The sequence below is a fragment of the Phyllobates terribilis genome, unplaced genomic scaffold (assembly GCF_046119375.1).
Source record: "Phyllobates terribilis strain yellow unplaced genomic scaffold, ASM4611937v1 Scaffold_10__3_contigs__length_209671492, whole genome shotgun sequence".
NCBI classification, from domain to species: domain Eukaryota; kingdom Metazoa; phylum Chordata; class Amphibia; order Anura; family Dendrobatidae; genus Phyllobates; species Phyllobates terribilis.
Genome location: NW_027362770.1, coordinates 165,244,208 through 165,262,490, shown reverse-complemented (window position 1 = coordinate 165,262,490; position 18,283 = coordinate 165,244,208). Strand labels below are relative to the sequence as shown.

The following is an 18,283-nucleotide window of genomic DNA, read 5'->3' as shown; positions in this document are numbered from 1 at the left end:
CCTCTTCTGGTCACCCATGGATTTTCAATTGCATCCAGGTCTGGGCTTGGGCTGGGCCATTCCAAAACTTTGATCTTCTTCTGTTGAATCCATTCTTTTGTTGATTTTGGAGGTCATTGTAGTGCTGAAAGGTGAAATTTTTATTCAGATTTTTAGCAGAGGTCTGAAGGTTTTGTTGCAAGATTGACTGATATTTGAAATTGTTCTGAATTCCCTCCACCTTGACTAAAGCTCCAGTTTCAGATGCCGAAAAACAGCTCCAAAGCATAATGCTGCCTCCACCATGCTTCACTGTGGGTATTGTGTTCTTTTGGTGATGCTCAGTGTTGGCTGTAATTCCAAAAGGTATGTATGGCATAAAGCCAAAATGTTCAACCTTGGTCTCAACAGACCATAACATGTTTCTCCACATGCTATTGACAGAGTTGATGTAGGTTTTGGCGAAACATAGCTTTATAAGTAGAGGCTTCTGTCTTGCCACCTTACCCCACAGGCCAGACAAACGTAGAATATGGGAGATTGTTGTTACATGCAGTACACAACCAAGACTTGCCAGAAATTCCTGCAGCTCACTTGATGTTGCTGTTGGGCTCTTTGCAGCCACCCAGACCACCTATTTTCTTGTCTTTTCATGAATTTTTGAGGGACGTTCAGTTCTAAGTAATATCACTGTTGTGCCAAATTGAAGCCACTTCTCGATGACCGTCTTCAGTGTTTCATAGTATATCTAATGCCCTGGAAATTTTTCTGTACCCTTCCCCTATCTGATAACTTTCAACAGTGAGATCCCTTTGCTGTGTTGTAAGCTGTTTACGGATCATGGCTTTTGCTGTAAAATGCAGCTAAGAAAATGTCAGGAAAATCCTCCTAGAACAGCAAATCTTTATATGGGGTTAATCATAATCACGATAAATGATGACAACTGTGTACTGACTACTGTGTAACATGGGGTTAAATGTGATTGGCTAATTCTGAGCACAACCACATCCCCAATTATAAGAGGGTGTTCACACTTACGCAACCACATTATTTTAGTTTTGTTACTTTTATTTTCCCACTCAAAATGATTTGTTTGTTTCTCAATTGATTTGTACAGATTATGGGTGACATTAAAGATGGAAACGGTTCTTAAATTACTTTTCTTATGATTTTTTTTACATGACAGCAGGAGTGTGTAGACTTTTTCAATCCACTGTAAATGTCGGTGTCAATAATTTCCCAGAGCACACCACCGACTCCAGCAACAGAGTTAATTTTTGATGGGCTTCAGGGTTGTATTGACCCACAGGAGGACTAGGGGATGGACCAAGGGCATACTTGCCAACTCTTCCAGGATTTTTGAGAGGCTCCAGGAAAAAGAGAGAGAAAAATCCCTGACTCCTGAGTTTGCAAATTTTGGTGCATGCTGGATCTTCTCAAAGACTCATGGAAAGCAGGACTTTCTTCTCAAAGACTCATGGAAAGCAGGACATTCAAATGGTTTCTCCTGTGGAAGAGGCTCAGAGGGAGCATGGAAAAAGGTAAGAGGGGTCATGGAAAAGCTCAGACGGGGCATGGAAGAAGGTCAGAGGGGGAGTGGAATAGGCTCAGTGGGGGCGTTGAAGAGATTCAGATGGGGTGTGGAAGTGATTCAGTGGGGCATGGAAGAGGCTGAGTGGGGGTACGGAGGATCTCAGAGGTAGTGTGTGAGATCTCAGAAGGAGCGTGAAATAGGCTCAGAGTTAGCATGGAAGAGGCTAATAAGGGGCAAGAAAGTGTAAGAGGTTCAAAGGAGGCATGAAAGAGGCCCAGATGGGGCATGAAAGAGGCTCAGTGGGGAAGTGAAAAAGGCTCATAGGAGGCATGGAAGAACCTCAGTGGGGGTGTGGAAGAGGTTCAGAGAGGGCGTGGAATATGCTCAGTGGGGCCATGGAAGAGACTCAGAGGGACCATGGGAGAGGCTAATAAGGGGCAAGAAAGAGTAAGAGCCTCAGAGGAGGCATGAAAGTGGCTCAGAGAGGGTGTGAAAGAGACGGCGTGAAATAGGCTAAGTGGGGCCTTGGAAGAGACTCGTCAGGGGCGTGAAGAGGCTCAGTGGGGGTATGGAAGAAACTCAAATAAGGCGTGGAAGAGACTCAGGTGGCGTGGAAGAAACTCAGAGGGAGCATGGAATAGGCACAATGGTGGTGTGGTAGTGCACAGTGAAAGCATCAAAGTGTAACATCTGTGCCGGCTCCTGTCCCTTTTGCCTGTGCTTTGTGTCGTGCCTTTGTTACGGATGATGCGTGACAGCACCAGTCCTGTTTTATTTCTGGGACTTGTGATGCTGCTTCTGTTGTTTTCTTGATTCCTCCTGTTTTCTGACGTCGAGGAGTATTTTGACCATCCTATTGTCTTACGATTCTGTTCCTGACGTGACCTCCTGGATCTCACCTGGCGACCGGACTATCCTTCTTGCCAGCTTGCTCCACCGAACAGCAGCTGACTCTGTGGCCCTTGCCCAGGGACCATTGTGTAAGTCCAGATCCCTGTACAGGGGTTAAAGGGTGAAGACTAGGACAACCCATGGGCTCTGGAAAAACAGAATAGGTTGCACTAAGCCTGTTCATGGGGGGCATGGAAGTTGCTTAGTGGGGGTGTGGAAGAAACTCTGAGGGGGTGAGGAAGAGACTCAGAGGGGGTATGGAAAAGACTCAGAGGGGGTGAAAGACGCTCAGAGGGGCATAGAAAAAGCTCAGAGAGGGCGTGGAATAGGCTCAGTGGGAGCATGGAAGATGCTTAGTGGGGGCATGGAAGAAACTTCGAGGGGGCGAGGAAGAGACTCAGAGGGGGCATGGAAAAGACTCAGAGGGGGTGAAAGACGCTCAGAGGGGCATAGAAAAAGCTCAGAGAGGGCGTGGAATAGGTTCAGTGGGGGCATGGAAGATACTTAGTGGGGGCATGGAAGATACTTAGTGGGGGCGTGGAAGAAACTCCGAGGAGGCAAGGAAGAGACTCAGAGGGGGCATGGAAAATACTCAGAGGGGCCGTGAAAGACACTCAGAGGGACATAGGAAAAGCTCAGAGAGGAATAGGCTCAGTGGGGGCATGGGAGATGCTTACTGGAGGCATGGAAGATGCTTAGTGGGGGCTTGGAAGAAACTCAGTGAGAGCATGGAAGAGGCTCATAAAAGGCATGACAGAGTCTCAAAGGGGGCATGGAAGAGGCTCAGCGGGGGCATGAAAGAAGCTCAGAGGCGGTGTGAAAGAGGCATGGAAAAGGGTTAGAGGGGCATGGAAGAGGTTTATAGAAATGTAGTCTGAAAAAAGTGTGGCCACGGTGAAAAATTTTTTGTCATCTCCCAAAAGGTGTTGCCTCAGAGTTGACAGGTGTGGTGTAGGATTTAAATAGTCAGGCCCTGGCACAAAACACCCATGAGGACCTTACGACATAGGACAACTAATTCTGATGTTAAAGAGAGTCATTTATTTTGCAATAAATATAGGAATATAAACAGACATTGCTGCACCCCCATAGTGATGGATTGGACGGAGCTGTGTGCACTGTCCAATCAGGGCATCCTATAGAGACACACCCTTTTCACAAGGAGAATGGTAACACCCAGTTGTCAATTTATTCATATATTTTCAATTGGAATAACAGAGAAATTAGAAAAACGGGAGGAGGGGGATTACGTTTTGTTCATTCAGCTCCACCTTAAAGATGAAGATGTTCCAATAAGCAGATGTCTTTCATTTTGACAAACTATGTTCCCTGCTCCGGCTGTGGTGTGAAAAGGAAGTTTTGAACAGCTCATTTGTATCTGCCGGTAATTTGGATCCATCCGTGAATTATTAATTTTTTTTATTCTTCAAGAACTTTCCTTGGCTCAGAAGAATCCAGTCTAGCCTCTGTTTACATCCCTCGTGAGCCAAAGGCTAATCAGATGGAAGAGTCACTTCCAAAAATTGTGTAATACATAATCCCAGCTTGAAACACTCAATGAAATTACACAACCAGAAACTGTTGTATTGGGAGGAACAGATAAGATGTCGAAAAAACACCAAAAACATTGTCAGTGGTTTCAATGAGAACAGCCTTATACAGGCTCTCCAGATACATAGTTCCAGTTAAAGGGGTTGTCCGGCTTCAAAAAAATTACCCCTGTAGGGTTTTTCCACGACATTAAAAATAATCATCTACCCAACGGCAGCTTCACCCTCGCCTTGTGCCCGTCACAGGATAGCATTTTTTTGTTCATGTCAATAGCTAAGCCAGCCCCCTTCTCCTTCACTGCATACACAAAGAAGGGGGCTGGCTTAGCTAATAAAATCAACCACTCACCCAGCCTCTTCTTACAACTCACAGTGAGGGGGAGGAAGCTATACTGTGTTGAAAAGAAGCTGGAAGTGCTGCTGCTCAAATTTTGAGATCAAAGTTGCTTTTTTAATTACAGTATGTTAGTAAGTGTCAGGAATTTTGCATTTAAGCACCATAAACAACTTTTTTTCCATTTAGATAACCCTTTTAATGCAGGGGGACTATATTACTTATGGTAGATCAGATGACTGTCTCAATAGATCAGCCATGTCTCCTCCCCCTTCTTATTGGCCTGCATCTGCCTGTTAGACAACTGGCTGCAGCAGCGGCCTCCCCCCTCTTCTCTCTACAGAAGGACACATGGATTAAGGTCTGCCCCAAGATATCTCTTTTAATGCAGGGGAATATATTACTTTGGGTAGATCAGATTACGGTCTCGGGCTCAGCCATGTACCCTCCCTCCTTCTCATTGTACTGCGTCTGGCTGTTAGACAACTGGCTGCAGCAGCAGCCTCACCCCACTTCTCTGTCTACAGTAGGTCACAAGGATTAAGGTCTGCCCCAAGATATCTCTTTAAATGCAGGGGAATATATTACTTTGAGTAGATCAGATTACGGTCTGGGGCTCAGCCATGTACCCTCCCTCCTTCTCCGTATTGTACTGCTTCTGGCTGTTAGACAACTGGCTAAAGCAACAGCCTCGCTCCACTTCTCTGTCTACAGTAAGACACAAGGATTAAGCCCTGTCTCTAGATATTCATTTTAATGCCCATAGGATATATTACTTTGGGTAGATCAGATTACTGTCTCAGTAGATCAGTCATGTCTACTCCCTGGTAGACAACTGGCTGCAGCAGCAGCCTCTCCCCTCTTCTCTGTATACAGTAAGACAAAAGGATTAAGCTCTGCCCCTAGATGTCCTTTTTATTGCAGATGGGATATATTACTTATGGTAGGTCAGATTATACATTATACAGAAGCACTGAGCAGTGTAGCTGTGAATCCAGCTCTGGACTGAGATAAACCCTTTCTAAAAAGCAGAAGTAACATGTAGGACACTATACCGCAGCACTGAGCAGGGTAGCTGTGAATCCAGATCTGGGATGAGATACACCATTTTTAAAAGCTGCAACAGCATTGAGGTCATTATACAGCAGCACTAAGCAGCATAGCTGTGAATCCAGCTGTGGGATGAGATAAACACTTTCTAAAAAGCAGCAGCAGCATGGAGAACATTAAACGGCAGCACTGAGCAGTGTACCTGTGAATCCAGCTCTGGGATGATAAAAACACTTTGTAAAAAGTTGCAGCATGGAGGACATTATACAGCAGGACTGAGCAGTGTAGCTGTGAATCCAGATCTGGGATTAGATAAACCTTTTCTGAAAAGCAGCAGCATGGAGGACATTATAATTTAGCACTGGCAGTGTAGATGTAAATCCAGCTCTGGGATGAGATAAACACTTTCTAAAACGTTGCAGCAGCGTGGAGAACATTCTACAGCAGCACTGAGCAGTGTACCTGTGAATCCAGCTCTGGGATGCGATAAACCTTTTCTAAAAAAGCAGCAGCATCACCTGTCTATCTCATTCCACTCCTCACTTTTCCATAGACTTTAATAAGCAGCTGTAATCTGATACCTCAGTGAGATGGCAGACTGTCTTGTTTTGAGGACAGATTTTAGTTCAGAAATAAGAAGTGGCTCATAAGTGGAGAAAGAAGTAGATTTCTAAGATATATTATAAAGTTTCTTAAGTTCGCTTGCACTACTGATTCATGCAGAGTTTGTTAAGACAACAGTAACCATTTAAGGGAAGGAGCGTAGAGTATTAGTTCTGAGAAAGGATAAAATCCTGAGTAATGTCCTCCTCTGGCATTAGCAAGTTCTAAGAAAAAGGGATGTAATAAATAATCATAGACATTCTGACCTTCGGTGCTAGCAAGCCTCTCGTAACTCTGCGGGGCGACTCTCACCCCATGCCGAATATTTACCTCCGGAGAGCGGAGTGACTCTTCTCTGGGGAGACAGTTTCATGGTCATTCTGTCTGGCCGTAAAACTGAGACAACAATGAATTTCACGTTTGCGCAGGATCCAGAAATTCGAGAAGGGTTAAGTCAAGAAACCAGAAGAAGTTTCTTAATTCTTAAGTGTTTTATTAATGATCTGCGGTTACATAACAAAATGACTTGTGCAACCAGACAAGATGTTGTTGAAGTTGGCAAGGGAGAAAAAAACTTGCAAGCTGAGAATTTGGAGACAGGACCGGTATGGCTGCCAGGTCATAATGACCCACAGCACGACAGATCGAGGCAGGCAATGAGAGGACAACAAGGTCCCCAAGATGCCAGGTTGGAATCAGCACTAAACATTGTAGTGGGTCAGTACAGTAAAGAATTACCCTACATAAGATAGTGTCATACATCTTTATGGCAGTAGTAGCTCAATACAAAAAATCATATCAACATAAAAGAAAAAAAATCCACTTCCTGAATCTACCACTAGAGGGAGCTAATAAGCTTATTGTATACTTGTGACACATTGAACTCAATAATGCTCACTACGCCATCACAGAGCATGCTGTCTACACCATCATAGAGCATGCTCACAGCACTGTAACAGAGCATGCTCACTACACTGTCACAGAGCATGCTCACTACACTGTCACAGAGCATGCTCCCTACTCTGTCACAGAGCATGCTCACAACACCGTCACAGAGCATGCTCACAACAGTGTCACAGAGCATGCTCACTACACTGTCACAGAGCATGCTCCTAACACTGTCACAAAGCATGTTCACCACACCGTCACAGAGCATGTTCACTACACTGTCACAGAGCATGTTCCTTTCTTTGTCACAGAGCATGTTCCTTTCATTGTCACAGAGCATGTTCACTACACTGTCACAGAGCGTGTTCACTACACTGTCACAGAGCATGTTCCTTTCATTGTCACAGAGCATGCTCACTACACTGTCAAAGAGCATTCTCACTACACTGTCACAGAGCCTGCTCCCTACACTGTCACAGAGCCTGCTCCCTACACTGTCACAGAGCATGCTCCTAACACTGTCACAGAGCATGCTCACTACACTGTCACAGAGCATGTTCACTACACTGTCACAGAGCATGTTCACTATACTGTCACAGAGCATGCTCACTACACTGTCACAGAGCATGTTCCTTTCATTGTCACAGAGCATGTTCACTACACTGTCACAGAGCATGCTCACTACACTGTCACAGAGCATGCTCCCTACTCTGTCACAGAGCATGCTCACTACACCGTCACAGAGCGTGCTCACTACACTGTCACAGAGCACGCTCACTACACTGTCACAGAGCACGCTCACTACACTGTCACAGAGCATGCTCACTACACTGTCACAGAGCATACTCACAGCACTGTCAAAGAGCATGCTCCTAACACTGTCACAGAGCATGCTCCCTACCCCGTCACAGAGCATGCTCACTACACTGTCACAGAGCATGCTCACTACACTGTCACAGAGCATGCTCACTACGCCGTCACAGAGCATGCTCACTACGCCTTCACAGAGCATGCTCACTACACTGTCACAGAGCATGCTCCCTACTCTGTCACAGAGCATGCTCACTACACCGTCACAGAGCATGCTCACTTCACTGTCACAGAGCACGCTCACTACACTGTCACAGAGCATGCTCACTACACTGTCACAGAGCATGCTCACTACACTGTCACAGAGCATGCTCACAGCACTGTCAAAGAGCATGCTCCTAACACTGTCACAGAGCATGCTCCCTTCGCCGTCACAGAGCATGCTCACTACACTGTCACAGAGCACGCTCACTACACTGTCACAGAGCATGCTCACTACACTGTCACAGAGCATGCTCACAGCACTGTCAAAGAGCATGCTCCTAACACTGTCACAGAGCATGCTCCCTACGCCGTCACAGAGCATGCTCACTACACAGTCACAGAGCATGCTCACTACACCGTCACAGAGCATGCTCACTACGCCGTCACAGAGCATGCTCACTACGCCTTCACAGAGCATGCTCACTACACTGTCACAGAGCATGCTCCCTACTCTGTCACAGAGCATGCTCACTACACCGTCACAGAGCATGCTCACTACACTGTCACAGAGCACGCTCACTACACTGTCACAGAGCATGCTCACTACACTGTCACAGAGCATGCTCACAGCACTGTCAAAGAGCATGCTCCTAACACTGTCACAGAGCATGCTCCCTACGCCGTCACAGAGCATGCTCACTACACTGTCACAGAGCATGCTCACTACACTGTCACAGAGCATGCTCACTACGCCGTCACAGAGCATGCTCACTACGCCTTCACAGAGCATGCTCACTACACTGTCACAGAACATGCTCCCTACACTGTCACAGAGCATGCTCATTACGCCGTCACAGAGCATGCTCCCTACGCCGTCACAGAGCATGCTCACTACACTGTCACAGAGCATGCTCCCTACACTGTCACAGAGCATGCTCATTACGCCGTCACAAAGCATGCTCCCTACACTGTCACAGAGCCGGCTCCCTACACTGTCACAGAGCATGCTCACTGCACTGTCACAGAGCATGTTCACTACACCGTCATAGAGCATGCTCACAACACTGTCACAGAGCATGCTCATTACGCCATCACAGATCATGCTCCCAACACTGTTACAGAGCATGCTCCCTACGCCGTCACAGAGCATGCTCACTATACTGTCACAGAGCATGCTCACTACACTGTCACAGAGCACACTCACTACACTGTCAAAGAGCATGCTCACAACAGTGTCACAGAGCATGCTCACTACACTGTCACAGAGCATGCTCCTAACACTGTCACAGAGCATGTTCACTACTCCGTCACAGAGCATGTTCACTACACTGTCACAGAGCATGTTCCTTTCATTGTCACAGAGCATGTTCACTACACTGTCACAGAGCATGTTCACTACACTGTCACAGAGCATGTTCCTTTCATTGTCACAGAGCCTGCTCCCTACACTGTCACAGAGCATGTTCACTTCACTGTCACAGAGCATTCTCACTACACTGTCACAGAGCATTCTCACTACACTGTCACAGAGCCTGCTCCCTACACTGTCACAGAGCCTGCTCCCTACACTGTCACAGAGCATGCTCCTAACACTGTCACAGAGCATGCTCACTACACTGTCACAGAGCATGCTCACTACACTGTCACAGAGCATGTTCACTATACTGTCACAGAGCATGCTCACTACACTGTCACAGAGCATGCTCACTACACTGTCACAGAGCATGTTCACTACACTGTCACAGAGCATGTTCACTATACTGTCACAGAGCATGCTCACTACACTGTCACAGAGCATGTTCCTTTCATTGTCACAGAGCATGTTCACTACACTGTCACAGAGCATGCTCACTACACTGTCACAGAGCATGCTCCCTACTCTGTCACAGAGCATGCTCACTACACCGTCACAGAGCATGCTCACTACACTGACACAGAGCACGCTCACTGCACTGTCACACAGCACGCTCACTACACTGTCACAGAGCATGCTCACTACACTGTCACAGAGCATGCTCACAGCACTGTCAAAGAGCATGCTCCTAACACTGTCACAGAGCATGCTCACTACGCCGTCACAGAGCATGCTCACTACGCCTTCACAGAGCATGCTCACTACACTGTCACAGAGCATGCTCCCTACTCTGTCACAGAGTATGCTCACTACACCGTCACAGAGCATGCTCACTACACTGTCACAGAGCACGCTCACTACACTGTCACAGAGCACGCTCACTACACTGTCACAGAGCATGCTCACTACACTGTCACAGAGCATGCTCACAGCACTGTCAAAGAGCATGCTCCTAACACTGTCACAGAGCATGCTCCCTACGCCATCACAGAGCATGCTCACTACACTGTCACAGAGCATGCTCACTACACTGTCACAGAGCATGCTCACTACGCCGTCACAGAGCATGCTCACTACGCCTTCACAGAGCATGCTCACTACGCCTTCACAGAGCATGCTCACTACACTGTCAAAGAACATGCTCCCTACTCTGTCACAGAGCATGCTCACTGCACCGTCACAGAGCATGCTCACTACACTGTAACAGAGCACGTTCACTACACTGTCACAGAGCATGCTCACTACACTGTCACAGAGCATGCTCACAGCACTGTCAAAGAGCATGCTCCTAACACTGTCACAGAGCATGCTCCCTACGCCGTCACAGAGCATGCTCACTACACTGTCACAGAGCATGCTCACTACACTGTCACAGAGCATGCTCACTACGCCATCATAGAGCATGCTCACTACGCCTTCACAGAGCATGCTCACTACACTGTCACAGAGCATGCTCCCTACACTGTCACAGAGCATGCTCATTACGCCGTCATAGAGCATGCTCACTACGCCGTCACAGAGCATGCTCCCTACGCCGTCACAGAGCATGCTCACTACACTGTCACAGAGCATGCTCACTACACTGTCACAGAGCATGCTCACTACGCCGTCACAGAGCATGCTCACTACGCCGTCACAGAGCATGCTCACTACGCCGTCACAGAGCATGCTCACTACGCCGTCACAGAGCATGCTCCCTACACTGTCACAGAGCATGCTCACTACACTGTCACAGAGCATGTTCACTACACCGTCATAGAGCATGCTCACTACACTGTCACAGAGCATGTTCACTACACCGTCATAGAGCATGCTCACTACACTGTCACAGAGCATGCTCATTACGCCATCACAGAGCATGCTCCCAACACTGTTACAGAGCATGCTCCCTACGCCGTCACAGAGCATGCTCACTACACTGTCACAGAGCATGCTCACAACAGTGTCACAGAGCATGCTCACTACACTGTCACAGAGCATGCTCCTAACACTGTCACAGAGCATGTTCACTACACCGTCACAGAGCATGTTCACTACACTGTCACAGAGCATGTTCCTTTCATTGTCACAGAGCATGTTCACTACACTGTCACAGAGCATGTTCACTACACTGTCACAGAGCATGTTCCTTTCATTGTCACAGAGCCTGCTCCCTACACTGTCACAGAGCATGTTCACTACACTGTCACAGAGCATTCTCACTACACTGTCACAGAGCATTCTCTCTACACTGTCACAGAGCCTGCTCCCTACAGTCACAGAGCCTGCTCCCTACACTGTCACAGAGCATGCTCCTAACACTGTCACAGAGCATGCTCACTACACTGTCACAGAGCATGCTCACTACACTGTCACAGAGCATGTTCACTATACTGTCACAGAGCATGCTCACTACACTGTCACAGAGCATGCTCACTACACTGTCACAGAGCATGTTCACTACACTGTCACAGAGCATGTTCACTATACTGTCACAGAGCATGCTCACTACACTGTCACAGAGCATGTTCCTTTCATTGTCACAGAGCATGTTCACTACACTGTCAAAGAGCATGCTCACTACACTGTCACAGACCATGCTCCCTACTCTGTCACAGAGCATGCTCACTACACCGTCACAGAGCATGCTCACTACACTGTCACAGAGCACGCTCACTGCACTGTCACACAGCACGCTCACTACACTGTCACAGAGCATGCTCACAGCACTGTCAAAGAGCATGCTCCTAACACTGTCACAGAGCATGCTCACTACGCCGTCACAGAGCATGCTCACTACGCCTTCACAGAGCATGCTCACTACACTGTCACAGAGCATGCTCACAGCACTGTCAAAGAGCATGCTCCTAACACTGTCACAGAGCATGCTCCCTACGCCATCACAGAGCATGCTCACTACACTGTCACAGAGCATGCTCACTACACTGTCACAGAGCATGCTCACTACGCCGTCACAGAGCATGCTCACTACGCCTTCACAGAGCATGCTCACTACGCCTTCACAGAGCATGCTCACTACACTGTCAAAGAACATGCTCCCTACTCTGTCACAGAGCATGCTCACTGCACCGTCACAGAGCATGCTCACTACACTGTAACAGAGCACGTTCACTACACTGTCACAGAGCATGCTCACTACACTGTCACAGAGCATGCTCACAGCACTGTCAAAGAGCATGCTCCTAACACTGTCACAGAGCATGCTCCCTACGCCGTCACAGAGCATGCTCACTACACTGTCACAGAGCATGCTCACTACACTGTCACAGAGCATGCTCACTACGCCGTCATAGAGCATGCTCACTACGCCTTCACAGAGCATGCTCACTACACTGTCACAGAGCATGCTCCCTACACTGTCACAGAGCATGCTCATTACGCCGTCACAGAGCATGCTCATTACGCCGTCACAGAGCATGCTCCCTACGCCGTCACAGAGCATGCTCACTACACTGTCACAGAGCATGCTCACTACACTGTCACAGAGCATGCTCACTACGCCGTCACAGAGCATGCTCACTACGCCGTCACAGAGCATGCTCACTACGCCGTCACAGAGCATGCTCACTACGCCGTCACAGAGCATGCTCACTACGCCGTCACAGAGCATGCTCACTACGCCGTCACAGAGCATGCTCACTACGCCGTCACAGAGCATGCTCCCTACACTGTCACAGAGCATGCTCACTACACTGTCACAGAGCATGTTCACTACACCGTCATAGAGCATGCTCACTACACTGTCACAGAGCATGTTCACTACACTGTCACAGAGCATGTTCACTACACCGTCATAGAGCATGCTCACTACACTGTCACAGAGCATGCTCATTACGCCATCACAGAGCATGCTCCCAACACTGTTACAGAGCATGCTCCCTACGCCGTCACAGAGCATGCTCACTACACTGTCACAGAGCATGCTCACAACAGTGTCACAGAGCATGCTCACTACACTGTCACAGAGCATGCTCCTAACACTGTCACAGAGCATGTTCACTACACCGTCACAGAGCATGTTCACTACACTGTCACAGAGCATGTTCCTTTCATTGTCACAGAGCATGTTCACTACACTGTCACAGAGCATGTTCACTACACTGTCACAGAGCATGTTCCTTTCATTGTCACAGAGCCTGCTCCCTACACTGTCACAGAGCATGTTCACTACACTGTCACAGAGCATTCTCACTACACTGTCACAGAGCATTCTCTCTACACTGTCACAGAGCCTGCTCCCTACAGTCACAGAGCCTGCTCCCTACACTGTCACAGAGCATGCTCCTAACACTGTCACAGAGCATGCTCCCTACACTGTCACAGAGCATGCTCACTACACTGTCACAGAGCATGTTCACTATACTGTCACAGAGCATGCTCACTACACTGTCACAGAGCATGTTCACTACACTGTCACAGAGCATGTTCCTTTCATTGTCACAGAGCATGCTCCCTATACTGTCACAGAGCATGCTCACTACACTGTCACAGAGCATGCTACCTACACTGTCACAGAGCATGCTTCTTACACTCTCCCAAGAGAGGTTGCTTACTGACATGTCATTTTATCATGTAGAGAAAATAAAAGTGTGTCAATATATACTTTAAGGTCATCCATTCCCTTTAAGTCAAGTTTAGAGGATCTGTCACTTGTCATAAAAATGTCATTTTTTTTTTACCTCGTGAAAATGCCGCTGTTCTCCTGAATCCGGCGATGTTTTTCTTTTCTTCCTGCGCCTCTCCATCCCTGAGATATCGTCTTCTCTTCTCTTTATAGAAATCTTGTCTTGTTATCCAACAGGGCATGGTTCTAAAGAACACACCCACAAAGAACAGTTTGAGGGATAAAGCCCACTTGACTAAAAAGGCTCGATTTATATATGTGACAAAAGGGGCCATATCTCAGGAACGGAGAGGCGCAGAAAGAAAAGAAAGACATCGCCGGATTCAAGAGAACCAGGGCTTTTACACCAGGTTAAACAATTACACATTTATGGCAAGTGACCGGACCTGCTTAAAGGCAACTTTATATTTTCTTTCTAGCTCGTAATCCCCGATCCCGTGCTTCTGCTTCTCTTCATCCGCTCTCTTCCAGCACATTGTAAAGCAGATTGATTGATGAGCCATTGTGAGGATCTGGCGCTTCATCTACGTCTGTGACATTCGGAAAGCTTGTAACTTCTACACTTTGCCAAGAATGAGAACACTTTTCTGGGCCGGGGATGGACCGACGTCACGGCCCCAGTTATGGTATCTCCATTTATAGGAGTAAAAATCATCAATTTCCAAAATTTTTGAAAAAAAAAAGGTTAAAAAGCCAATTTTCCGACCGAGCAGTTTATAGGTTTAGTTGCTTCGTTTCTATGATTTTATCTTTCCTGGAATATCGTAACTTTTGTCCTGATGTGGATGTCTTGGTATTTTATGAGTTTTTGGGTTTTACTAGGGGATCTAGGAAAATGAATGGCAGATGTCACTGCAGCTCAGAAAATAAATTCCCCACCGTTTTATGTATACAGCTCCAATGCAGACCAATGTGTTTGAGCAAATTGAAAATGTCCCTACCGTTTGGTGTATATAGCTCCAATAAAAAGCAATATGTCTCTGTGAAATGAAAAATCCCCTACTGTTTTGTGTATACAGCTCCAATACAGACCAATGTGTCTCCACGAAATGAAAAAGCCCCTACCGTTTTGTGTATGCAGCTCCAACGCAGACTTAGGAGACCCTGTATAATGAAAAATCCGCTACCATTTTGTGGATACTGCTGTGATACAGACCAATGTGTCTCCATAAAATTAAAAATCCCCTACCGTTTTGTGTATACAGCTCCAATGCAGACCAATGTGTTTGAGCAAAGTGAAAATTTCCCTACCGTTTGGTGTATACAGCTCCAATACAAACCAATATGTCTCCGCAACATGAAAAATCCCCAACCGTTTTGTATATACAGCTCCAATGCAGACCTGTGTCTTCGGAATATATAAAATCCCGTTGTACTGTATATACAACTCCGATACAGACTATATATCTCCGTAAAATGAAAAATCCTCGTTTTGTGTACACAGCTCCAAAGCAGTTTCTGTGTAATGAAAAATCCTATAATGTTTTGTGTGTACAGCTCACCTGCCGACCAATGTGTCTCTGTATAATGAACAATCCCCTACCGTTTTGTGTATACAGCTCACCTGTCGACCAATGTGTCTCTGTATAATGAACAATCCCCTACCGTTTTGTGTATACAGCTCACCTGTCGACCAATGTGTCTCTGTATAATGAACAATCCCCTACCATTTTGTGTATACAGCTCACCTGCCGACCAATGTGTCTCTGTATAATGAAGAACAGGAAAGCAGAGAACACCAATTACAATGTGCTATAATCAGTGCAGGGCCTGAAGGGGCGGGGCATGGAACACCAATGAGAGAATCCTTGTGACATGCTCCGCCCCCTCAGGCCCTGCACTGAATAACAGGACCATACAGTTTTATTCGGAGTGTTCCTTTAATAAACCTTAGTAGATAGAGTTAAAAGAAGTCTGTTGACGTCTTAACAGGATAAAGATATTTACTTACGAGCCGAGTGACCTAGTTTCCGACAGAAAAAATATGTTTGTGATCCCGTTCGGCATGTAAAAGGATCAAAGCTGTCTTAGTAGAACTCCGACGTCGCCCCGATGAGACCCCGCTGGTAGCTGGCCACAGACCCGGATATGACTTATAGAAAGTCAGTGGGATCCTGATGAGAAACCGCAATCCGAAGACAGAAAACAACCCAAACCGTGGAGCTCGGTGGGGGGAAACAAACAGTTTTAAAGTGGGGGTGTTAGACTTGGGAGCGGTTACCAAAGACACATTTTTATATTCTCCATCATACAATATATATTTTTATATATTATATACTTTTATTACAATTTTACAGATTGAACAAAAAAAAGGATTTGATTTCCCTACAGCACTCCCGCAGGAGATTTAAAGTATTACATGGCCAATGAAATCAGTGGCTATTACATTGATGTGCAAGGCGGTCTCCAGGGCATAAGACTCAAAATAAATGAGAGTCCTGAGTAAAAACACATTGTCAGGGGAGGAGGGGCGCTCCTGATCGGTTGACGCCGATGGCACGAAACGAGTGCACTCCAGCGCTGCAAGGAGCACAGGGGGACGACTGAAGCTGCAAGGAATTGGGAGCTAACAGAGTGCTCCAGCTTCAACTGTGTGCTCTTTGCCTAGGTGACTAGTCACCGCAGATAGACTGCAGAGGTGGCCTGTAACCTAGGCAACAAGCAACTATAGAATTAAAAAATTAAATAGTTGTAACGCGTCATGTTTTGCAATTTAATACTTTTAAGACAACACCTTTAAGAATCCCAAACAAAAACCACGATGCAGTGCCAAGTTGGACCCCTCACGAGACCCCCCCCCCACACACTGCAAATCAAGGTATCGTTATTTAGAATAAAATACAAAAAAAAAAAAAAAAAGTACAGTTTTTCATAGTCCCAATTAAAACCTCCTATTGATTTGTGTCCACAGCTCCCAGGCAGACCTATACGTTTCCATAGTAACAGACTACAAAACAAACCCTGTGTAGTCTGATCCTGCAGCCATATTACCATTCATCAATCTCCATGTTTTTTTTTTTTTTTACTAATATATGTTAGAAAATGGTTTAAAATGGTGGGATTTTGAATTAATATTAAACCCCAAAAATGGGCCGGATAAAATTGTTGGCGCCCTCAACTTAATATTTGGTTGCACACCCTTTGGAATAAATAACTGCATCAATCGCTTTCTGTAACCATCAACAACTTCTTACACTTCTCAGCTGGAATCTTGGGCTCTTGTTTTGTAAACTGCTCCAGGTCTCTCATATGTGAAGGCGTCTTCTCCCAACAGCAATTACAAGATCTCTCCGCAGGTGATCAATGGGATTTAGATCCGGACTCGTTGCTGCCACTTCAGAATTCTCCAGCGCTTTGTTTCCATCCATTTCTGGGGGCTTCTTGAAGTATGTTTGGGGTCATTGTCCTGCTGGAAGACCCATGACCTAGGACGCAAACCCAGCTTTCTGACAGTGGGCACCACATTGTCACCCAAAATGCTTTGGTAATCTTCAGATTTCATGACGCCTTGCACACAGTCAAGGCACCCAGTGCCAGAGGCAGCAAAACAACTCCAAAACATCTTTGAACCTCCACCATATTTGATTGTAGGTGCTATGTTCTTTTCTTTGTAGGCCTCATTCCGTTTTTGGTAAACAGTAGAATGATGTGATTCATTAAAAAGCTCTATCTTGGTCTCATCTGTCCACAAGATACTTTCCCAGAAGGATTTTGGCTTACTCACGTACATCTTGGCACACTGCAGTCTAGCTATTTTATGTCTGTGTCAGCAGTGGGGTTCTCCTTCCATAGTGTTTAATTTCATTCAATCGTCGATGGATAGTTTGTGCCGACACTGATGCACCCTGAGTCTGCAGGACAGCTTGAATTTCTTTGGAACTTGATTGGGGCAGCTTATTCACCATCCAGACTATCCTGCGTTGCGAACTTTCATCAAATTCTCGGCCGTCCACGTCCAAGGAGATTATCTACAGTGCCATGTTGCGCATTGTGGACAAAGGAACATAAAGGTCTCTGGAGATGGACTTGTAACCTTGAGATTGTTCAACAATTTTGGTTCTCAAGTCCTCAGACAGTTCTCTTCGCCTCTTTCTGTTCTCCATGCTTAGTGTGGCACACACAGACACACAATGCAAAGATTGAGTCAACATCTCCCTTTTTTATCTGGTTTCAGGTGTGATTTTCATATTGTCCACACCTATTACTTGCCACAGGTGAGTTTGAACGAACATCACATGCTTGAAACAAAAGTTGTTTACCCACAATTTTGGAAAGAAGTGAACAATTTTGTGCGGCCCAATTTTGGGGTTTTGTGTGAAATTATGTCCAATTTGCCTTACTCCTTGTTTTTTTGTGTTGTTCCAATACACACAAAGGAAATAAACATGTGTAATTGCAATAATGTTTTAAGAGAAATACTTCATTTTCTGGAACAATTTCAAGGGTGCCAACACTTTTTTTC

General features: G+C 46.3%; 1 protein-coding gene across 2 annotated transcripts in view; it reads left to right on the top strand.

The window, feature by feature from the left end:
* The first annotated feature begins 1,314 nt into the window (after positions 1–1,314).
* Positions 1,315–18,283, top strand: part of SMC1B (structural maintenance of chromosomes 1B) — a 100,349-nt gene continuing 83,380 nt past the window's right edge. Inside the window, exon 1 of one of the 2 annotated variants that reach the window (XM_073650062.1) lies at positions 1,315–1,520. In XM_073650062.1, the coding sequence (XP_073506163.1) occupies positions 1,403–1,520 (118 nt within the window). In that variant the 5' untranslated portion in view covers positions 1,315–1,402. The remainder of the gene's footprint in view (positions 1,521–18,283) is intronic. The other variant, XM_073650064.1, reaches the window with a different exon arrangement.